Genomic DNA, 24,713 nt, shown 5'->3' with positions numbered 1-24,713 from the left:
AGCCTAGTCTACAGTACAGATCAAGTTCCAGGACAGCCAGGGCTACAGACCCTGTCTTGGAAAAAAAGAGAGAGAAAGAGAGAAGGGGGAGGGGAGAAGAGAAGGAGAGAGAGAAAGAGAGAGAAATATAAATAAAGAGGGGGGGGAATGGGCATAAATGTTTAAGTCTGCATTTAGTACCACTAAAAAATCCTGCTTGTTTCCAAGTGGGAATTGGGGAACTAATTAGGTGACTTTGTCACAGGAAAACTGTTCTTGTACTTTTGTTAGTGAATTGAAAATATTCACGATCTCTTCTGAACTTCCTTATTTATTTTTGAGAAAGAGTCTCACTTATAGCTCAGTTAGTCAGAACTTGCCACAATGCCTAGTACTGGGATCACAGGCATTCACCATCACATCTGGTTTTAACTCATTTTTCTTTTTTTATATTGCGGGTTTAAAACAATATTTATTTTTATTTTATGTGCATTTGTGTTTTTGCCATGGGTGTCAGGTTCCCGGAACTGGACAATAATAGACAGTTGTGATATGTGGGTGCTGAGAATTGAACTTAGGTGCTTTGGAAGAGTGGCCAATGCTCTTAATCAATAAGGTCATTGGTTAAGACCTAATCTCCAGACCCTAATCTCCCCCCGACCTTTAATATGAACTGTGTTTGACGACATTTTGCTCTACTTAGGATTTCACAATCTGTACATGAACTATTTGTTTTGCATGTGCCTGGGGCTGGGCCAAAGACTCCTCTTCACTCTACGGTTTCACATCAGCTTCTGAAGCACTTCTGTGTACACCTCTTTAGAACCAGATTACAGATGAGCTCTGGAGAGAGACAACACCTACATGTTTTCTGTAGATCATCCTTAGAGATCTTTCCATATCCAGGAACAGGGAGCCCTAAGGCAAAGGCAGTCTGTTGAGAGGCAAGTTAAATGGTCTGCTACTGTGCCTTTACTCCTCTTCTCCTGGACTTCAGAAAGGATTCCAGGCAGCTGCCCAGAAGCAAAGTCCAGAATGGTGGGCATATTAACTACTGTGCCCAACCAACCCCCTTTGGTTTTTTAAATTAATTTTATATGTATGGGCCTTCTGCCTGCATACACGTCTGTATATCACATGGGGGCCTGGTGCCCTTGGATCCCCTGGGACTAGAGTTATAGACATTTGTAAGCACATGGGTGCTTGGATTTGAATTCAGGTTCTCTGGAAGAATATTTAGTGCTCTCAAACACGAAGCCATCTCTCCAGTCCCTGTTGTACCTCTCTTGATCAGCTTCAATTATACAAAGTTCTTTCATGCCCCAGCATAGCTCAAGTTCGGCTGCAAAGCTAGGACTACAGCCAAACTCTTAGATAAATAGCAAAGCAGCCCCCTTTGCCTTGTACTTGCTCCATGTGGGGCTCTATCTAGCATACAGTTTTCACTGTATATCCTCTTTTAATGTGATTTGGAAATTCCAATAAATAAAAATATCTAACCTAACAATTATATAAAAGTCTCATAATATTTCCTGGGAAAGATGAAACACAAGGGGTCTTTTTGGGGGGCTTTTTTTTTTAATATTTATTTATTATGTATACAATATTCTGCCTGTGTGTATGTCTGCAGGCCAGAAGAGGGCACCAGATCTCATTACAGATGGTTGTGAGCCACCATGTGGTTGCCGGGAATTGAACTCAGGACCTTTGGAAGAGCAGGCAATGCTCTTAACCTCTGAGCCATCTCTCCAGCCCCCTGGGGGGCTTTTTTGTTTGGTTAGTTTTTTCTAGTTTTTTGAGACAGGATGGTTAGTTTTTTCTAGTTTTTTGAGACAGGATTTCTCAGTAGTTATAGAGGCAGTCCTGAACTCACTCTGTCGACCAGGCTGGCCTTGAACTCTCAGAGATCTGCCTGCCTCTGCCTCAGTGCTGGGGATTAAATGTGCGTGCCACCACTGCCCAGCTTGTTTTTTTTTTTTTTTTGCAACAGTGTCTAATGTGGTCCAGGTCGGCCTTGAACTCCTGATCCTTCCAGTGCTGGAATTACAGGTATGAACCCTCATACATAACCACGCATTCCACTTTTTAAGAATAGTTCCTGCCAGTCGTTGGTGGCACACGCCTTTAATCCCAGCACTCTTAAGGCAAAGGTGTCATCTGTGAGTTCAAGGCCAGCCTGATCTACAGAGCTAGTTCCATAACAGCCAAGGTTACACTAAGAAACCCTATCTCAAAAAACCTAAAAAAAACCCCAAAACAAAAAAACACAAAAACCCACTGTTCACCGAAACAATGTTCTCTATCCCTTATTAGCAGTAACAAAAAACCTGCAATATTTTAGAGATTACATTTTTAAAGAGACCCTATATTTGTATCGTATCACTATATATGCACATAATCAATAATGAGGGTACACACCTCACAGCAGCTGCACAAAGACAAGAGAGGCTGACGAACAGAGGAAAGTGGGCCACTTTTAACACTTAAAATACCATAATAGAGAAATCAATTAAAAAGTATGTTGACTTTGAAAAGTAAAATACATCAACACAAAGGTTACCTATTACAGCTGGATTTAAAAAAACAAAAACAAAAACGTAGACTTGAGGAGACTTGGCTTCCTCAGACACTCACCACTTCCACATGCCCCTCCCCCCAAAAGGAGATGGAAAATAGATACATAGAACTAAGTGAAAATATCTCTATACTCACCAAACGTTTGGAGTCTTCACTCTGTTTGTAAAAGAAGAGAAGCTGCCTTACTAAGAGGGTAAGGTTGGGACCATCGGCAAGGCAGAAGGTGCCACCAGGCTGAGCTGAGTCAGCACATCGGTCAAATGCACTCCTTTGGAGGGAATACTGTAAGCAGAGGAAGTCATGTGTCAACATACTGCTCTACAGTTGTCACAATGGAGATTAGCAATGAGTGTTTTATAGGTATGGTGACCAACAACTAAGAAATGATTACTGGACCACCATTTCATTTCACAAATGAAAATTCCTAACTTGGAATGCAGTAAAGATCCAAAATGTCTACTAACAGAACTACCCACACCTTTCTTCTTTGTAATTACCACTTGTCTTAAACTTAAAATTTCCCTCAAATTCATCTATTTATAAATCTTTTTAGTAAAACAAATACAATTATTTATTAGGAAAAATACTATTTATTAAGACTAAATTCTATAAAGCAGGCATGATAAATTCATTTCAGACAGATATTACTAATACAAACAATACTATATCTAAAATAACTTCTCATACAGCCTTCTATTTCCCTCTCAGTTTTACTTCCCTTCAAGTAAATCTTTTTTTATTTTTCTTCTTTTATTTGAGTCGGGATCTTTCTACATAGCCTGCCCTGGAATTCCATGTACTCCAAGACAGCCTTGAACTCACCTAGATCTGCTTGCCTCTGCCTCGCTAATGCTGACACTAGACACGTACTCCACACCTGGTTCATTTTTTTCCTTTTTTTTCTTAAGAATATGGTTGTATACATTCATATGTTTTGCTTCTTTTTTAAAAAGACCTATCTATTTATTTGTTATATATACAGTATTCTGCCTGCATGTATGGCTGCAGCCAGAAGAGGATACCAGATTCCATTATAGATAGCAGTAAGTCACCATGTGGTTGCTGGGAATTGAACTCAGGACCTCTGGAAGAGTAGCCAGTGCTTTTAACCTCTGGGCCATCTCTCCAGCCGTGGTTAATTTCTCTTAATTTTTACATTATATTTATTTAGTTTGTGTATGCTTAGGTGATGGATGACATGTTACATGAAGGTTGAAGAGCTGGTTGTCTCCTATCATGTTGTTGAAATTGAACTCAGGTTGTCAGCCTTAGCCACAAAGTACCAACATCTCAACTTTAAAAACAAACTTACTTGTTGTTTTCTGTCTCTATAGCCTCGAATAAATGACTGGATTATTATTGCATTTTTCAATCTTCGTCTTTCTTCCTGAATTATGGAGGAAAAAAAAGAAGGAACAATCAGTTAGAACTGGTGAAAATGACAGTTACTAAATTTTTTTTGATAATTAGTTTTATGATCCAAATACCATAAAATTCATTCTTTTAATGAACATATGATGTGGGATGTCCCTCTGTATGCTGTGAATGTTTTATTACCACTAGTTAATAAAAAAGCTGCTTTGGCTTATGCCAGGGCTGAATATATCTAGGCGGGAAGTCCAAACAGAGATATGGGGAGAAAGGTGGATTTAGAGGGACGCAAGCAGGGGAAGAAAAATGTGAGGTAACAAGCCACGAGCCTTGTGGTAAAATACGGAATAACAGAAACGTGTTAGTTTATACGTAGAGCTGGTCAGCAAAAAGCCCGAGCCATCAGCCAAACAATTACAATTAATATTAAGCCCCCAAATGATTATTTTGCAAGCAGTTGCAAAAACCGGTGGTCAGGAGAGAAACCAGTTGAGAGAGACTGGATAGGACAGAAGAAAGACTTCCAGTTACAAACATATTTTAATAATTCATTTTATTATTATTGTTGTTTTTAATAATTCATTTTATTATTATTATTGGTTTTGCTGTTGTTTGAGACAGGGTCTCTATGTCCTCAAACTCACAAAGATCCTCCTGCCTTTGCCTCCCAAGTGCTAGGATTAAAGGTGTGTGCCACCATAAGCAGCATTTTTATTAAATTACTGTCTGAAGCCGGGCAGTGGTGGCGTACGCCTTTAATCCCAGCACTCGGGAGGCAGATGCAGGCGGATCTCTGTGAGTTCGAGGCCAGCCTGGTCTACAAGAGCTAGTTCCAGGACAGGAACCAAAAGCTATGGAGAAACCCCATCTCGGAAAAAAAAAAAAAAAGAAAAAAGAAATCACTGTCTGTACCTATGTGTGGGTATATGCACGTAAGTGCAGGTGCCCTCGGAGGCCAGAAGCATTGGATCCCTTGGAGCTGTGGTTAACAAGTGGTTGTGTCACTTAATGTGCCTACTGGAATTGAACTCTGCAAGAGTACTATGTGTTCTTAAAAATGAGCCATCATTCCAATCCCATCACTGAACATATTTCTAATGTGTGAGAGTTTCACAGCCATTACCACCATCTTTTCTATTTTTTTCTTTTTTGTTTTTTGAGACGGGTTTTTCTCTGTATTTCTGGCTGTTCTGGAACCCTGTAGACCAGGCTGGCCTTGAACTAAGAGATCCTCCAGCCTCTGCATTCTGAGTGCTAGGATTAAAGGCATTTGAGAGCATTTTATCATCCCCCAAAAGAAACCTCTTGATGTGGGAAGTCTTTCTATATATGTGTTGTTTTTATTGGTTAATGAATAAACAAGTGCTTGGGCCTATGACAGGGAAGACTAGAACAAGGCAAGAATTCCAAGCAGAGACAGAGGAGAAAAGAAGGCAGAGTCAGTGAGACGCCATGTAGCTACCAAAGGAGACAGACACCCCCAGAACCTGACCAGGAAACCACAAGCCTTGTGATAAAATATAAATAATAGGAATGGGTTATGTAAGAGTTAGTTAATAAGAAGCCTGAGCTAATAGGCTGAGCAGTGTTTTAATTAATACAGTTTCTGTGTGATTATTTGGGTTTGAGCGGCCAGGAAACAAATGAGCAGTCCCTGCCTACAATCCCTTACCTATTTTAGGAGGCACCCCTCATTCCTTGCCTAGTCCTCCAAGTCATTACTCATACACTTTTCTCAATGGATTTTCTTAGCTTGAGCAGTTGATACAATGGAATCACTCAATCTGTCTTCTCTCTGACCTTTTTCATTTGACACAGTGTTTTCAAGCTTTATACACACTGTAGTATGTGTTAGTACATCATTCCCTTTTATGGCCAAATAACATTTGATCATATACATATCTCATATTCTGTTTATCTGTACATCATCTGGTTGGCAATTGTCCTGTTTCCATTGTGGGCTATTATGAACAATCCTGCTATAAAAACTTATGTCCACCTTTTTTGAAGGAGATAGGCTTGCATTTCCTGAGTATAAACCTAGGAATGAATTAACATTTCTATGACAATGTTTTCTAAAATGGTTATAACCATTTTGCAAATCCCATCATAGATATATGAAAAAATAAACACAAAAAAATGGACACACTACAGAACTTCCTCAGACAGTGAAGAACACCAACAAGCAAACACCTTTCCTGACTGAGCATCTGAATCTCAACTGTGCTACTTTAACTACGCAACTGTGATCTGTCTCAACTGGAGAGAAGAAATGCTACTGTGAGGACAGTCCTCACAGCTCAATGTCCTAGCCAAAAATGTCAAAAGTGATGAGGCTGGAAATTAATTTCTGCTATTGCTATGTCCCCTTACCAGGAATGCACAGAGAATGGCTTTAAAGTATAGGAATTTCCCTAAAATTTTAAGCTAAATCAGTTCTAGCAATTTAGTTGACCATAAATGTCATTAGTTCATGAGCTAGTTAATTTAAACTGTCAATGTGACACAACTAAAATCTCCTTGGAAGAGTCTTAATGATGAATTAAAGAGAACATGTAGGCCTGTGCATATGCTGTGGGGAATTGTCTTGTTAATTGATGTAGAAAGACCCATTCCATGTGGGTGGTACCATTCCCTAGGCAGAGGATCCTGAACGGCATCAACCTCTAGTTTTTCAGTATCACCCACTCTGCTCTGTTCTCCAGTGCCCATCCATCTTAATCTCCTCAGTGAGCAGCCATGATTCTACTGTCTTAACAACCCTAAATACCATCTTAGTCTTTGACTGTCACCCAGGACTCACCACCACAGAGCAGAGTCTTGTTTATTAACTGTTTGCTATCTGTATCAAGCAAACACAACAGAACCTGACAAGCCACAAGCTCCCAAACATCTATTAAATGCAAGATTGAGCTGTTGAAATAACAAGACCCAGGGAGGTGGTGTAGACAGGCAGAACTAGCAGTTTCAGGCCAGCCTGGTCTACAGAGCAAGTTCTAGAACTGCCGGGCTACCCAGAAATAACAAGACCCATGCCAGGACTATATAAAAAGACTCTGTTTCAAAGATACAAATAATAAACAAACAAGTAAAATAACAAGACCCAAAACATACATCTAGAAAAGCAAGGTCTTATAGTATGTTATAATTAACCATTAAAGTTGTTTGAAGTTAACTATCCCCAAAAGATGTAACATCAAAATAAGATACAATAGCATACAACTGCAATTCCAATAATCCAGGAGGCAGGAAAATGGAGTTTGAAACCAGCTTGGCATAGCTAGGCTGGCAGGAAACAGGCATTAAAAAATGAAAACAAACAAACAAACAAAAAAACCCAACAACAACAAAAAAACCCAGAATGGCATTAGCTCCTTTTATCTTTTTTATAAACTTGTGTTAACAAGTACCTTAAAGTTGAGTTTTCTCCTTATATGGGAAAATATGAACACCGTACATTAAGGCTTTCTAGATCTTCTGGAAACCTTCTTATAAACAAAAAAGGCAACCAAAACCCCATATTCTTCTCCAGCCAGAACTCAACCTTTAAGCCCATTTTATCTTTTCCTACAGTGGTTCCAGAATGAAAAACTTACTGTAAAATTTAATACAATCCAAAACCGTTGCAAAAGTTAAAACTCACAAAACATACATGCATGCACTTATAGAACAAAGTTTAAAAAAATGCCGCAGAAAAGGGTTTGTAAAGAGTAATCTACAGACTAGTCAAAACCATTACCTCTCTCTTCCGTCTTTCTTCCTGAGTGCGATGTAAAAGAGAAGCCTTTTCTTCCTAAATCCAAAAAGAGACAAGATAAGGATTATAATTCCAAGCCTGAAAACATTATCATACAAAGATTACAGAATGTTTTGGCCCAAAAGGGATTCCCAAAGATCTACTTAATACTCCCAGTCTTTTCTGACATATGAAGAATCACATGTACAAACAAAAATTGGTGAAACACAGCATATACACTGACACAAAGCACATAATATATAGAATCAAACTTCTCCAACAATATGCAAAGCAAAAGAAAACCTATAGCTTTGTCATGGAAATCTTCAAATAAAAGCCTTTATCTAGGGACTGGAGAGATGACTCAGAGGTTAAGAGTACTGGCTGCTCTTCCAGAGGTCCTGAGTTCAATTCCTAGCAACCACATGGTGGCTCACAACCACCTACAATTAGATCTGGTGCCCTCCTCTGGCCTGTAGTCATACATGCAGGTAGAATACTGTATACATAATAAATAAATAAATAAATAGTTGGGAGGGTGCCTTTATCTAACACATGTCCAAAGGTGACACAATTTGCTTTAAACTTACTAAAGGATTCATTGTCACTAAAAGTTGTTCTTGAAATTGGCCTTTTAAACTCTTTAGACAAAAAAAAAAGCAAAAATAATATCTCTAATTTAAAACTGACCTTTTTCAAATTGACCTTCCTTTGTCTGTATACTCCTTCTTGACTTCCCCACACAACCAGAATATCAACAAGAAACTAACACAGGTACAACATTAACTAAACAAGCTTTCTATTAGTGGACTTCACCTATTTCCAAAGCCCACTCAGTATCCCACACAGCATTTATTGCTCTCCACCAACATTCATCCTTAACAGGTTCCGTCTTGATTTTTTTTGTCTTGATCCTGTCTACCAGCTTTGGTTTCCAACATTCTCTCATGATTCAAGCAACATTACGCAATAACAATAGATACTATGTTTAATCAACAGGACCAGGTCTATCTCCATGACACCATACTTACAAAAATAACTGAATAAATACAGCAGGAAAAAAATCTTGTCTTTGCCAGGTGGTGGTGGCACATGCCTTTAATCCCAGCAGAGACGGGTGGGTCTCTGTGAGTTCGAAGCCAGGCTGGTCTACAGAGCAAGTTCTAGGATAGCCAGGGTGACACAGAGAAATCCTGTCTCAAAACAAACAAACAAACAAACAAACAAAAAACCCCCAAAATCTCGTCCTCACTACAACTAGTCAATTGACAGAACAGTCTTAAGCATTAGGCAGTAACTACTGCAGATAAAACCCACTGAAACAGGCTAATACTATCATAGCCCAAAGTTTAAGAATAAGCATTTCCCTGGCCTCAATTTCATATCATAATTACCAAGGGAAAGATGACAAATCACAATGAAGAAACCTTGTAAACACCAACCCAGGAATCAGAGAAACATTACAGAAATAAAACCTCAGGAGCTGTCAACTCCAGCTCTGAACAACACAGAGGACACAATGTGACTATTCTGATAATCTTACCAAAGACTAAGTATGTGCATTTATTTGAAGAAAAGACCTTTACATCTCTATGGTTGAAAATGTATAACACTTGTGATAAACACATGAACAAAATAAATTACCTTTAGGATTACATTTTAAACCAGACAAAGGCCCATAATCCCAGCTATTTAGGAGGGTAATCTCAAGGGCAGTCTGGTAACTTAATGAGATCATCAAAAAAAAAAAAAAAAAAAGTTAAAAGTTTGGTGGGGACAGCTGGAGATATCTTAGCCTTTCTAACTTGTATGAAGTCTCCAGTTCAAACTCCATTACAATCAAAAGCAACCTTTATTTATTTATTTGTTTTGTGTTTGCTTGCTTGCTTTTTGAAGAAGGGTTTCTCTCTATGTAGCCCTGGCTGACCTCAATCTCAGAGACATTCTTGCTTCTGCCTCCTGCGTGCTGGGATCAAAGGTACACATCACTACATTTTGCAAAATAATTTTAAAATTATTATTATTTGGGGGAGTTCAAAATATGGCTTCTCTATGTACCCCTAGCTGTCCTAGAACTCGCTCTGTAGACCAACCTGGCTTCCAACTCACAGAGATCCACCTGCCTCTGATTACTGAGTGCTGGGATAAAAGGTGTGTACCACTGCAACCTGGAAATTTAATTTTAAGGGTTTTATGAAATATCATTCTGAAGGAGCTGTCCACCTTGGGGTTTCTGTTTGTTTGCTTGTTTTCTTGTTTTGTTTTGAGATAGGGTCTCACTTGCAGACCAGGGTTGCCTTGAATTCACAGCAATCTATCTGCCTCTGTAGATTAAAGGTCTCCCATTAGGACCTAGAGCTCCTTGATTTGGCTAAACTTGTCTGGCCAGCAGGTCCCAGGGATCCTCCAGTATCTACTTCCCCAGCACTAGGATTAAGTTCATTCATTGCCACCATTACTAAGGATTAAATTCAGGTTCTCATTCTTTACATGAGAAGCACTTTACCAACTAAGCTGTTAAGCCCCACTCCAGCTCCTAAATAATTTTTAAAAATAAAGACTGTAATATACCAGCACTTGAGAAATAGAAGGATTAGGAATAAAACGAAATCAAACAAAAACAGTACATATCAGACAAATCCTACACTTCAGAAATCCTGGACAAAGAAGGGCTCTGACATCTTCCAGTGTGAAAGAAAAGCAGGTGCCTGCCTTCACAAGTCTGGAGCTGCATCTAACCAGTGTGGACACTCCATATGCTGACACTGATAAAATGTTCCTGCACATCAAGATCAGGAATGCTACTACCTAGGGAAGCAGATTTGATTTTGGATACTTTCCAATACTGGAGCACACCAGACCATGCCCTCTTGTTTAGCAAACACACAGCATGCTTTGGTCAGGTGCCAACAATAGATTCCTCTAGTTTAGGGATTAGAAAAGTCTTCGAAGTCTTGGTTATTCAGTAAAGAAGCCATTGATCCAACCTATGACAGGCTGCTGCTTCTCAGAGACCAGATCAACTGTCTGCCTTAGAGAACAGAGTCTATGCAATCTGGTCCTGTCTATAGTAGACTGCAACTGTGTCATCAGAGAGGAAAGAATCTTGTTGGCTGTCTTATTTGCTTTGTCACTAGTTATCACTTCCAGCCCTAACTCAGGAAGCAGGCTACCCACTTAGCAATTTTGCATCCATAACCTTTACAGCTCAATGGGATCCAACTGAAGTCTTGAAATGGCTGCAAGATAAAACCTATGAGGGTGGCTTCCGCTGGAATTGGGGTACATAATAGGACAAGTTCATTTTCTCAGTCACTACATTAAAAAAATAAAAACAAAAAAATTGCTCAAAAAGCTCAATCTACTTGTTGACTTATGTTTTTCCTTTGAAGATAACAAGTTTACAACACAGACTAAAAAGATGCCTCCAAAGAGTCAGAAATGCGAGAGATACACAACCATCCCAGTCATAATCAATACTTGTGTTTATACAACCATCTTCACCTTCAGACTTTAAAAAGTTCTATTTCCTTTAATATCTAACTGGTATCAGGGTCAGCAGTCAACAGGAATAAAAAGCACAGGCATGACCCTAATTTCCAAAGTGACTCATACTAGTAAAAGTGCAATTTCACCATGCTGCTGAAAATGAACCAGTCTGTAAAACAGCAGACAAAATTTCGATCAGAATCCACAAAGTAATATGCAGTTCCATCCTGTGGCTGCATCACCAAACCACCACCACTTGGTGTTAAAAATCTCAATGTGGAGGATGACATTCTCTAAAACAGAGCTGCAAAGCTTAGCTTTGAATGATAAATTTGATCACAGAATTAATTCAGTTTTTTAGAAAGCAAGCCATAACCAAGATTCAAGACGAAAAAAAGTGGAAACAAGTATTTGTAAAAGCACAAACATGACTTATTATAGCATAGCACTCGGAAATAATAAGTAGGGGCTAAAGTGATGGCTCAGCAGTTAGGAGCACTGGCTGCTCTTCCAGAGGCCCTGAGTTCAATTCCCAGCAACCACATGGTGGCTCACATCTGGTGACTTCTTCTGGCATGCAGGCATACATGTATGCAGAACACTGTATACATAATAAATAAATAAATATAAAAAAGAATAATATGAAAAGCAAAAGCCAAAGGGAAAAATCAGCAAAAGCATATGCACCAAATAGAAAATAAACCTTTTTTTTTTTTTTTTTTGAGACAGGGTTTCTGTGTAATAACCCTGTCCTAGAACTCACTCCATAGACCAGGCTGGCCTCAAACTCATAGAGATCTGCCTGCCTCTGCCTCCCGTGTGCTGAGATTAAGGTGTTAACTACACTGCCCAGTGAAAATAAATCTTTCAAGCACAAGAACTTCAACTTTATTTTATGGAAGAATGAAAACTTATAAAGAAATAAGAGTCTTTTCTAATACTATAAAACTTGTAGGTAAGCCGGGCGGTGGTGGCGCACGCCTTTAATCCCAGCACTCGGGAGGCAGAGGCAGGCGGATCTCTGTGAGTTCGAGACCAGCCTGGTCTACAAGAGCTAGTTCCAGGACAGGCTCCAAAACCACAGAGAAACCCTGTCTCGAAAAACCAAAAACCAAAAAAAAAAAAAAAAAAAAAAAAAAACAAACAAACTTGTAGGTAGGAGGACAAGGAATTAAGATCTTTTTGTCTCCACTGCCTTATAAGACTTGCAAATATTTTAATCCTCCCCACCCAACAAAACCTGATTACTCAAAGGCCCACCACTGTTCCACTCTAGAAATTTGATGGCCAGAAGCAGTAATTCTTTTCTCTTAGGAGCAATGACTCCTTCCCCCTTCCTCCATTTCCTATGCACCAATTCTTTTCAGACTAGCCAACTGAATAAAATAGTGAGGTCCAACTTCAGCAATCTAGGAAAAGACAATCACCACCATCCTTAGTATAAATATCAAATGCACTTCCTGTCTCGATGTATGTCTGCTCTCCCAGAGCACACCTTCTTGATCAGGAATAAAGTCTGTTTCATCCAGATACTTCAGTTGGAATGGTGGTCTCTTTCTTTCTTCTAAGATTGATTTATCAAGTATACACAGTCTTCTGTGTGCTCACTTATATGCCAGAAGAGGGCACCAGATTTCATTATAGATGGTTGTGAGTCACCATGTGGTTGCTGGGAATTGAAGGCATGACCTCTTAACTCATGAGCCATCTCTCCAGTCTGTTGGTTTCTTTCTTTACGATACTGAACTTATTTCTAATATGTGTTTAGGATATAGAAAGTTAACTAATACAATGTATAGGGCAGATAGGAAGAAGAGGCTCTGACATAACTTCCTCAGTTTCATAACTTAGAAATACCTATTAAATTCAAAACTACATACTTAGAAGTTTCACTTCCACGAATTTAGTCTACAGACAGTAATGACAGTCACAAGAATATTCCTTAAGTATTATATGAATTAGAGAGAAGGGGAAAATTCTGCAAGGTCTGTAGTACACACCTATAATGTCAGCATTTAAAAAGCTGTGTCAGGAGGGTGGCTACAAATTTCAGACAATCTATATACAGCAAGTTTCAGACTAGTCAATAATTAAAACGCGCACACACACACACACACACACACACACACGCAGGACCTAAACTAATCAATGTTGAAAGCAACTTTAATGAGCATTTAAACCATCAGCAGTGGGAATATTCACTGCAGCCAATCTCAGAGCCACTCAGAAGAATGAAGTGGACCTTGCCATTCTCCCAGTTGAATTAGGGGGAAGAGACAGACAGAGGGGCTCAAGGAGCTTCAGACTGCAGTAAACAACTAGAGGAATGTGGACACCTACATGATTAAATGCAGAGGACAGCACTGGAAGTCTGTGGAAAGTCTACAAGTCAAGTCTTGATGTGGGATTCTCCTCTGTATGCTATGAAGCACTGGTTAATGGATAAAGCTAATTTGGCCTACTGGCAGGGAAGAATTAAATAAGGTGGGAATTCCAAGCAGATACAGGAGGAAAGAAGCAAAGTTAGAGAGATGCCATGTAGCTGCCAAAGGAGATAAATGCCCTGAAACCTTACCAGTATATCACGAGCCTCGTTGCAAAATATTAAATAATGGAAATGGGTTAATTTAAGATGTAAGAGCTAGCTAGGAATATGTTTAAGCTATTGGCAAAACAGTATTACAATTAATATAGTTTGTGTGATTATTTTGAGTCTGAGCGGTCAGGAACGAACAAATGAACAAGTAACCTCTGCTAACAAAGTCTAAAATAAAGAAATAGCTGGGAGGGAAGAGGAGGAGAGTGAAAAGATAAGTAGACAATCTTATTTCCCACTGTTTGAACTATGTAAATTAGTTATTTTCTTGCTTTTTAAATTTTTAATGAACTCATTTATTTATTAGTTTTTTTTCAAGACAAGGTTTCTCTGTGTAACTCTGACTGTTCTTTGTAGACCAAGGTGACCTCAAACTCACAGATCTGCCTGCTATTTATTATTTTTACTCTCAGAAATACTCTTGCCTCTACCTTCCAAGTAGCCTTCACTACTCTCTTGAATTTGTTTTATCTTCATTCCCAACAGAACCACTTCCCAAAAGATGTCCTCTGAAACTCACACAATACCACAACTTGCAAACACTCACACACTTTTAATTAGAAATTGGAAATATGTATAGATTATATGTTTGTGAACATGCATGCAAATATACTCTCCTGTGCATGCACATATGTCGACCAGATCAACTTTGGGTATCTTCCTCTACCCCTATCTTCCCCCCCCCCTTTCTTTCTGTGACAGGGCCTCTCACTGAACACAGAGCTCCCTGCTTTGGTAGACTGGCTAGCCAACAAGTCCTGTGGATTCATCTGTCCCTTCTCCCCCAATTAGTAGGGTTAGTTACAGGCATGCTATAAGAACACAACTTAAAGGCCATTTCCTGTGACTTCGTTAATGGTCTCTAGACTTACTCCTGAGACACAGCTTCTCTAGCCTCTGTACTGATACCCATCAGCAAGAGAACTTGAGACTCTCAGTGGTGCTGGCCTCAGTGACCATTGAACTTCTGGTGCTGTGGCTAGACCCACAAAGAACCTCTATCAGTGCCACCCTCCCAGCTTGCTACAGCTGAAGGACTCTACAGAGGAAATGGGTCAAGCCTGCAAGTGTCTGAAGAACCCTCGCCAGAGAAAATTCCCCAGTGGGACCCTATAGCATTTCTGCCCAAACAATTGTCCCTACTTGATGAGATGTCTGTTTAACTTTTATATTAGCATGATAGTATAAGGAATGTTTGTGCAAATAAACTGAACTTATTCAAAAGACAAATCTTGTATGGGCATTCCAATTGCTGAGCACCTTGTTCTCCACACATGTACCCATCACACCCAATTTTTACACTGGTTCTGGGGATCCAAACTCAGGTCTTCACACTTGTGCAGCAGGTACTTTACATACCCTCCCTGAGCCATCTCCTTAGCCCTATAAATGTTTAAAACAAGGAAAGCTCACAACAGTATGGTTTCCTCATTATCAAGAATTACAGTTTCAGGGACCAGAAAAAAGTCTCAGTGGTTAAGAGTTCTGGCTACTCTTCGAGAAGACCCTGGTTCAATTCTTAGCACCCACACAACTACTCACAATAATCCATAACTCCAACTTCAGAGGATCTGACATTCTCTTCTGGGCACCAGACACACATGTGGTAAACAAATAAACACAAGCAAAACATTCTGTCACATAAAATAAAATGTAAAAATTGTATTGTCATGCCAGGCATGGCAATGCATGTCTTTAGATCCAGCACATGGGAGACAGAGGAAAGCCTGGTAAGTAATGAATTCAGATCAACCAAGGTTACACAGTGAGACTGTTTAAAAAAAAAAAAATTTAAAAAAGCACACAGCTAAACTACAGACCAGTTTCCAGGGTACTTTTGACAGTTTCATCCTTTGTAGTAAATTGTTTCATAACACAAAGATGACACAGGCACCAAACTATTTGCCAGTCACTAGAGCTTACTAGCATGATTAGAAGAATTAATTAGTGTTGAAGCTACATCATAAGAAAACCATATTTATGGGGCTGGAGAGATGGCTCAGAGGTTAAGAGCACTGACTGCTCTTCCAAAGGTCCTGAGTTCAATTCCCAGCAACCACATGGTGGCTCACAACCATCTGTAATGGGGTCTGGTGCCCTCTTCTGGCCTGTGGGCATACACACAGAATATTGTATACATAATAAATAAATAAATATTTTAAAAAACATATTTAAGCTGGGTGGTGGTGGCGCAAACCTTTAATCCCAGCACTCGGGAGGCAGAGGCAGGCAGATCTCTGTAAGTTCGAGGCCAGCCTGGTCTACAAGAGCTAGTTCCAGGACAGGCTCCAAAGCTACAGAGAAACCCTGTCTCGAAAAACCAAAAAAGAAAGAAAGAAAGAAAACCATATTTAGACAAATTTAGAGCCTAATGCCCCTTTCTCATGTCCTGAGCATCCAACCACAGGTACAGACAGCAGAGTTCACAGCAAGGACACTGCATACTTCTGTGCCATACTGAGCTGTGAACAGACCAGGGCTCAAGCATCCTGGTTTATAGTAGGTTCTGTTTAATTGCTTCCTCTAGACACTAACAGCTCTGCTTCACAGAAGAGTCAATGAAAGAGAATCCCGTAGAAAGGACAACTGAGGGCAACAACTGTCTAGTGTAATATACAAGGAGCAAGCATCCTCCAAAGAAAATACCCTGAGGCTCCCCTAATACTAGGAGATCCAATGCCCTCTTCTGGCTCTGCAGGCACTAAGCACATACGTGACACACAAACATATATTTCAAGCAAAACACACATATAAGGAAATAAATAAAAATTAAAAATACAAAAAGAAGCAATAGTCCTTACAAGAAAAAAATACTGGGACTGGAAAGATACTCAGTGATTAAGAGCACCTTTCTTGGCAGGCGGATCTCTGTAAGTTCCAGGCCAGCCGGATCTACAGAGTGTGTTCCAGGACAGCCAGGACTACAGAGAGAGCTTGTCTTGAAAATTTTTAAGATAAATAAAATAAAAGCACTGTTCTCAAAGAGGGCCCTGTTGACTGAGTTTTCTGTCCCACCAGGTCCCCCAGCCATTTAGTCCCAGAGAAAATCACAGAGGTCTATATTAGTCATAAACTGATTGACCCATTAGCTCAGGCTTCTTATTAACTCTTATAACTTATAGTAGCCCATTACTCTTATCTGTGTTAGCCACGTGGCTTGGTACCTTATTCAGTGGGGGTGGGTGGTCACATCTTGCTTTTTCTGTGGCTGGGAAAGAACTGTGTCCTCTTCCCAGAATTCTCCTAATCTTGTAGCCCTGCCTCTACTTCCTGCCTGGCTACTGGTCAATCAGCATTTATTTAAATATAATTGACAGAATATAAATCATTGTCCCACACCAGAGCCCAAGTTTGGTTCTTGTTCTCAGTACCTTCATGCTTCATTACCATCCAGAACCCCAGTGCCATAGGATCTAAAATCTTCTAACCTGCATAGTCATGAAACACATACATAATGCACATACAACGTACATCTAGGAAAACACTTATACACACAAAATTTTTTTAAAGGGCTGGAGAGTTGGCTCAGAGATTAAGAGCACTGACTGCTCTTCCAAAGGTCCTGAATTCAATTCCCAGCACCCACATGGTGGCTCACAAGCACCATTAATGAGATCTGGTGCCCTCTTCTGGCCCACAGGGACATATATATATATATATACAGGCAAAACAGTGTATACATAATAAATAAATCCTTTAAAAAAAATCTAAAGTCTTTAAAAAAAATAATAGACAGGCTGTACATAACAAGGGGGCTGGAATACACAGTCAGGCAGCAAAAACAATAGAGACCCTGCCTCAAACTAAGGTAGATAGGTATCTTCTAACTTCCACACATCCACTGTGGTATACACAACTATCCCGTAAATATATGCTCTGTTGTGGAACTTTTCTTGGAGAGACCGAACAAATGTCTATTCACTGCAGATTGGGCACCAACAACAGACCAAAGAAACAATTTCACCGAAGTCTAACTTGATGAACTAATTAGTTTACTGGATTACTTACAGAGTATGGACAGTTCAAAGACAGCTGCATCACTAAAAACCTCGTCCCATCATGGACCCTCACAAAACTGGCATCCCTGGAGCTTTCCGCAGGACATGTAGACCACAGAACAAGTTGAACAATCTCCTTACTGTTTATATACCCTTAAACAGGAAGGAACCCTGTGAATCTTAACAGGTTTCAGAGTTGTGAGTTGTTTATTTTCCATGTCTCACTGACCCTCCCTCTAGTACAGTAATATTTTATTTAGGACATTGCTACACAACCCTACACATACACCCAAAATAAATAAATAAAATTATAAAATAAAACAATTCTGTACAGCAAACAAAACCATCAACAAAAAGAGGCAACAGCCGGGCGGTGGTGGCGCACGCCTTTAATCCCAGCACTCGGGAGGCAGAGGCAGGCGGATCTCTGTGAGTTCGAGGCCAGCCTGGTCTACAAAGGGAGTTCCAGGACAGGCTCCAAAGCCACAGAGAAACCCTGTCTCGAAAAACAAAAAACAAAAACAAAACAAAAAGAGGCAACAGCATACAGACAGAAAGAAATATTTGACGAAGAGTTAATCTTCAGAATATATACACTCAAGTAAAAAAAAACAAAAAACAAAATATATTGGTTTTTCAACACTGGGTTTCTTTGTGTAACAGCCCTGGCTATCCTGGAACTCTCTCTGTAGATCAGAATGGCCTTGAACTCACAGAGATTTGACCTGCCTCTGCCTCCTGACAACAACAACAAAAACATACAGATGGCAGCCAGATGTGGTGATGCACATTTAAACAATCCTAGCACTTGCTTTTAATTTCAGCATAGAGGAATCAGGAGTTTAAGGTCCACCTGGGCTATATATCAGAACCTGTTTCAAAAAACCAGAGACTGTCGGGCGGTGTTGGCGCACGCCTTTAATCCCAGCACTCGGGAGGCAGAGGCAGGCGGATCTCTGTGAATTTGAGACCAGCCTGGTCTACAAGAGCTAGTTCCAGGACAGGCTCCAAAACCACAGAGAAACCCTGTCTCGAAAAAAGCAAAAACAAAAAAACAAAAAAACAAAAAAAAAAACAGAGACTGGAGATAAGGCTCAGTCGAACAGTTGACCATGCTCAAAGCTCTGGGTTTGGTCCCCAACGTTGTGAAAAACAGTAAGAATAAAAAAGGTACTTATTGGTATTTACCCTAATTCAAAACTTATATACACACAAATGTTTACAGTGGCTTTATTCGTAACTGCCCAAAATTTGAAAGCAATCATTGAGTCATTATATAATACAGCTGAGTAAGACAAATAATATTAAATAGAAGAGTTATCAAGCCACAAAAGACAAGCAGATTGCTAAGTGCAAGAACCCAATTTGCAGGGCCAGGTGGGGTGGTTTACATGAGCAGCTTAAAGAAGAATTGCTGCAAGTTTTAGGTGAGCCTAGGCTGCATAGGGAGAGCTTGTCTTAAAAAAACAAAAAACAAACAAAACAAGACAATATGCAAACGTCAAACCACAGAAAATATTTAATAACAATACCAGAAACAAAACTATAGTAAATAGTAAGAAGTGAGAAGGAATATTTAAAAACTTTATGTTTTCACCCATTTTTCTATAAACCTCAAACCACTCTTTAAAAATATGCCTTTATATATGTATATAAAATACCATTAATTAACACAAAATAAAATGCAGGCTGGTATGATGACTCAGTGGGTAAAGGTACTATAGTCAAACTTAACACCCTGAGTTTGATCCCTGGGACCTACATAGTGGAAGAAAAGTTCTGACTTGCCTAAGATATTCTCTAACCTTCACAGGAGTGATATGGCACTCATACCCACAAATGTGTATACTCATAAAATAAATTTAATTTAAAAATTAAAAATCAAGTGGTGGTGCATGTCTTTAATGCACTTGGGAGGCAGAGGAAAGTGGATCCCTGTGAGTTTGAGGCCAACCTGGTCTGCAGAGTGAGCTCCAGGATGGACAGGACTGTTTCACTGAGAAATCCTATCTTGAAAACTCATAAATAAATAGATATATAGATAAAGCAAATAAATAAATAAATAAGGCTAGCAAGGCATGAAAAGATATGGGGGACTTTAAAACACATATAAAAGTGAAAGAAGTCATTCTGAAAGGCTGTGTTTTTTTTTTAATTTTTATTTTATTTTTTTATTTGAGACAGGGTTTCTCCGTAGCTTTTGGTTCCTATCCTGGAACTAGCTCTTCTAGACCAGGCTGGCCTCGAACTCACAGAGATCCGCCTACCTCTGCTTCCCGAGTGCTGGGATTAAAGGCACGTGCCACCACCGCCCGCCTAAGGCTGTGTTTTATATAATTCCAACACGGACATTCTGGAAAAAGCAACATTACTATGTAGACAGAAAAAGATCAGACATTTTTAGGGGTAAGGAGAATTAGGGCAGTGGCTAGGCAAAGAACAATGGGGTTCAAAGGCAATGGGAACTATTCTGTATGATGCTTGGTTAGGGTTAGATCATTATAGCAGTCATTTGTCAGAGTACTGTGGACTTCAGTTAACACAGGAAAAAAACTCATCAAGACATAGGAACTCTACCACCTGCTCCATTGTCTGTAGCCTAAAGCTGCTCTAAAGGATAAAGCAATGAACAAACACTGAAGTGATTATAATTTTATTGCCACTATTAGATTAAGTAGCTATGGAAAACCGCAAAGGTGATGTTAAACTTGCAAAGGTAATGTTAAAGTCATTCCTCTTAACTACAACTCTTTTAAATATACATCCATCCTCATCTTCAATCCGAAAGTAGTTCCAAAGTATATACATTTGTTTTTTCCAGGCTTTCCCCTGTATTTTTACACCCTGTCTCCCCTCTCTTTGCTTTGTCCCATTTTGTAAAACTTGGTCAAAATGCCCTACCACCCAAATCTTCCTTAGGCTTCAAATTCTTTTTTCCTGTCATCCAATCTTCTGGTCTTTTACAAAGAGGCACTGCACCACTCCCTCCATTTCTCATCAAATTGCAAGTCTTGACTTCAGCTCCTGCTACCATAAGGGACACACTTTCCAGTCACCAGTTTTCAGTTCCAAATCTAGACTATGGTGTTATCTGGAGGCACCATTCAGCACCTCTGGCCCACTCCTCAGATATCAGTCTCCTTAGATCTCCAAGGTGTATAGGTGTATCTGTAATCCTTCCTGTCCAAAGCTGAGTCAGCAACTAAGCCATCAGTTCACTGACATCCCCCATACCTATATGTCTATCCAGAATTCCTCTGGTTCCTCACATTAACTTCAGCATTCGTTTCTCAAGCCCTATTCTGTAAATCTTCTAGTTTGGCCACACACCTAGAATAATCTGTGCCCAAAGATTCCCTCTCCTTGTTCCTCAGAAGTTGGAACTCAGCTTACAAATGGAAATCATGACCCAGTCAAGCAGATTTCCTCTCTAGCAGGAACGGAGATCAAGGCAGTCAACCAGGAAGTCATACATGGCCACTGGCTGGCTAGAATGAAACAAATGGACAGAACCTATGTACAGATCAAGAATGCAGCTCAGGGAGGATGGCTGAGCTAAACTATCTTGGTACTGATAACATGGAAACTTAGGTCAGTTTTTGGCTTATACGTTCTATGAAATATCATCATGTCTCTCACAGTTTGTTTGCTCACTTTTTTGCACTAGTTTCAGTGTACTAGCAATCAAATGACTACTAAGATAGTCTACACACACACACACACACACACACAGCTGCCAAATAAACTGTGCCATCAGAATGTATCCTGATTTCAGAACACTGACTCATAGCTGGGTGTATTGCTACATTACTATTGATAATTCCAGCAACTGGAAAGCAGAGGCAGGAGGATTGTACTTAAGCTTGAAGCCTACCTGGGTTATCCTCAGGCTATTCAGGGTTATAAATATAACAAAATATATGTAGATGGTAGAATTGAAGCAGTGGAACCCAGCAAACAACTATTTCAAACCCTTTCAATTATCCTTTCAAACTCCTCCTACTTCTTCCCACCTTTCTAGATCAAGCCAACCAATTCTGCATTTCTCTTATCAGCCTGAGGGAAATAAAAACCAGTCATTAGTACAACACTCTAACTTTTCAAGGTTTAAGTCTTACCTCCCCAACAAGACTCATCAAGTCTTGGACTTTTCCAGCATAAACCCTTTACAGATAAACATAAAAATATTATTTAACTTTTTAAAAAGGAAAAGACCTATTCAATTTTAAAAAAATCCAATTTTCCACTAAGCACAGGTAGGGGAAGATTGCAAATAAAATTTTAACATGAAAAAGTAAACCTACCAGAATGCCAAAATTCCAAAGACTCTCAATACCACATGTTGGTAAGGATATGAGCCACTGGTGCCCTCAGACTCTGCTAGGGGCAGGATAGTGGGCACAGCAGCTAAGGAAATAAACAGGCAATGCACACCAGCACCATTCACCAAAGCACATACAAAAAGCACACATAAAAACCAGAACGAATTGGGCTGGAGAGATGGCTCAGCGGTTAAGAGCATTGCCTGCTCTTCCAAAGGTCCTGAGTTCAATTCTCGGCAACCACATGTTGGCTCACAACCACCTGTAATGAGGTCTGGTGCTCTCTTCTGGCCTGCAGGCATACACAGACAGAATATTGTGTACATAATAAATAAATAAATAAATAAATAAATAAATAAATAAGAAAACCAGAACGAATTAACTGTGTTTTCCTGGACCAATGGGGACACAATGGAATGGGAGGATCTATCAAAAACAGTCCTAGCCAGTGGTGGTTACTGCCTTTAACCCAGCATTCAGGGAGGCCAAGGCAGGTTGATCTCTGAGTTTGAGGCCAACCTGGTCTACAAAGTGAGTTCCAGGGCGGCCAGAGCTAAAACAGTGAAACCCTGTCTCAAAAAAACAAACCACAACAATGCCTAGCTGATGAAGAGGCAAGGCTGATCAAGCTGCACCCACTTCATCTGACCTCATTGGCACCAAGTTCAACAACAGTTAAAACTGACCTGTGGTAACTGGGCGGTGGTGGCACACGCCTTTAATGGGGGGGGGGGGGGCAGAGGTAGGTGGATCTCTGTGAGTTTAGGGCTAGCACGGTCTACAAGAGTTAGTTCCAGGACAACTAGGACTATTACAGAGAGAAACCCTGTTGGGGGGGGGGGGGGGGGGACGGGGGAAGCATGACCTGTGTGTGGTTAACACAAGTCAGAAAAGCAGTCACCTTCGATAAGAACTACTACAGCTAGAAATGCCAGGAACAGTTTTTATCAGAAATAAGGGGTGATCCTTTACATATGGGTGTGTCCACATAAAAATCCTCTGAGCTGGAGCAATGGTCCACAACAATAATAATAAATTTCGGAAAGAATTTACATTAAGGAGTTAGGGAGATGGCTGGGCAGTTACCATCACTTGCTGCACTCGTAGAGGGCCTGGATTTGGGTCCTAGTACCTACATGGCGGCTCACAATTGTCCTTAACTCTAGTTCCAGCGGATCCGCAGCCCTCTTCTGACCTCTGCTGGAACTAAGCAAGCCTGTGGTGCACATACGTATATGACAGCATACACATATTTCTTTTTTAATAAAACTTTAAAAACTTGCTTAAAATTAAAAAAAAAATCCTCTTAACTAAACTCTAGGGATTCTGTCTAGGTTCCGGACTCAGCCTAGAACTCGATTGGCTGCCCTCCTCCTTCAGACCGTCCAGAATGCTAGGCAGTGTCATTCCGCCTTCACCAGACATCCCAGGTCTCAGGCAGGCACAACTCTGGAAAGCCCTGAGTGGGACAGGCTAAATCAAGACGCCTGCTCCGAAGACCTTGTCCTACTTGCCCCCCCTACACACACACACACACACACACACACACACACACTTCAGAGGCACGAGGGACTCTTCCCTGGGCTGTTTCAGAGAGCGGCACACTCTAAGCTTGTGATGAGCGGGTATGTCACGTTTACAGCTCGTAAAGAGTTCTTTTTGAAAGGACGGAGTGGGGGACAACGACCTTGTGTCGCACAGCTGGACAGCTAACCGTGTAACTCCCAGGCCAGAGACTGCCGGTGCACGTGTATTTCCAGGTCAAACCTGCGGCCCCTGGCCCGGCGCGGCGAGGTCGCGATGAATGACCCACCCGGTCGCTCTCTCCACGGCTCGGCAGCGCTCCTCGGGACCTGTCAGGACAGTGCCCCGGCAGCGCCCAGCCCGAGCTCGCTCCGCGGCGGCCCGCCGAGCACCACCGCCCGGGTGCTGACAGGCCGGCGTTCGCCTCCAGCCCGGGTTCGGTTAACACCTCGGGCCGCACCGCCTCACCTTCCTGCTCGCGCCACCGAGAGACACCTTGGGCCTCGTCTTGAAGTCGCCTTCGAAGCTGAACATCTTCGCCGCCTATCCCATCTGCGCGGCCCGGCAGGCTGCGGAGCGGCCGGGGGCGGGCCCGGCGGGCTGGGCGGGGCCCGGCAGGGTCGCGGCCTCGCTGTCCCGCGCCGCCCCGCCTGCGGCTCTGCGCTCTCCGCCCTGCCCGCGGGCGCGAGCGCGGCGACGCTAGAGGCCGGCCTGTCCGCGCCGCTTCCTCCACGGCGCGCCACCGCCGAGCGAGGGGCGCCCCGACTCGCGCCTGCACCGCGCTGCCGTCGGAACCAAGATGGTGACCGCCTGCCCTGCGCGCGCGGCCCCGGGAACGTGCGCGGCCCAGTCATCGATAGCGCGGCACTCCTCCCGGCAGCCCCCGCGAGCGTCAGCGCCGGCGCTAGCCATCAATAGCACGGCGCTCCTCCCGGCAGCCCCCGGGCTCGCTTGCGTGCGCGGCCCCGCGGGGTGCACCACACTTCCGTGCGTGCGTCACGCCGTCAGCCGAGCCCCCAAGCGACAACAACGGGGTCGCGCACGTTCCGGAGACTGAAAGCCCGGGAAGGAGGCCACACGCGCCTTCCAGCTAAGTGTGCGGGACTAGGTTACTAACGCTG

At 41.4% G+C, this 24,713-nt stretch overlaps 1 protein-coding gene across 1 annotated transcript in view; it reads right to left on the bottom strand.

Moving 5' to 3' along the window:
* Ube3c (ubiquitin protein ligase E3C) overlaps positions 1-24,435 on the bottom strand; it is a 104,926-nt gene extending 80,491 nt beyond the window's left edge. Inside the window, exons 1-4 of the mRNA XM_041640591.1 lie at positions 24,061-24,435; positions 7,667-7,720; positions 3,869-3,943; positions 2,692-2,838 (exon numbers count right to left, since the gene is read on the bottom strand). Coding sequence (XP_041496525.1) covers positions 2,692-2,838; positions 3,869-3,943; positions 7,667-7,720; positions 24,061-24,126 — 342 coding nt within the window. The 5' untranslated portion in view covers positions 24,127-24,435. The remainder of the gene's footprint in view (positions 1-2,691; positions 2,839-3,868; positions 3,944-7,666; positions 7,721-24,060) is intronic.
* Between the last annotated feature and the right edge of the window lie 278 nt (positions 24,436-24,713).

The sequence above is a fragment of the Microtus oregoni genome, unplaced genomic scaffold, assembly GCF_018167655.1.
Source record: "Microtus oregoni isolate MIOR12 unplaced genomic scaffold, Mior012 000064F_ref0000363, whole genome shotgun sequence".
Classification (NCBI taxonomy): Eukaryota; Metazoa; Chordata; class Mammalia; order Rodentia; family Cricetidae; genus Microtus; species Microtus oregoni.
Note: the sequence above shows the minus strand (reverse complement) of the source record. Positions and strands in the feature narration are given on the sequence as shown.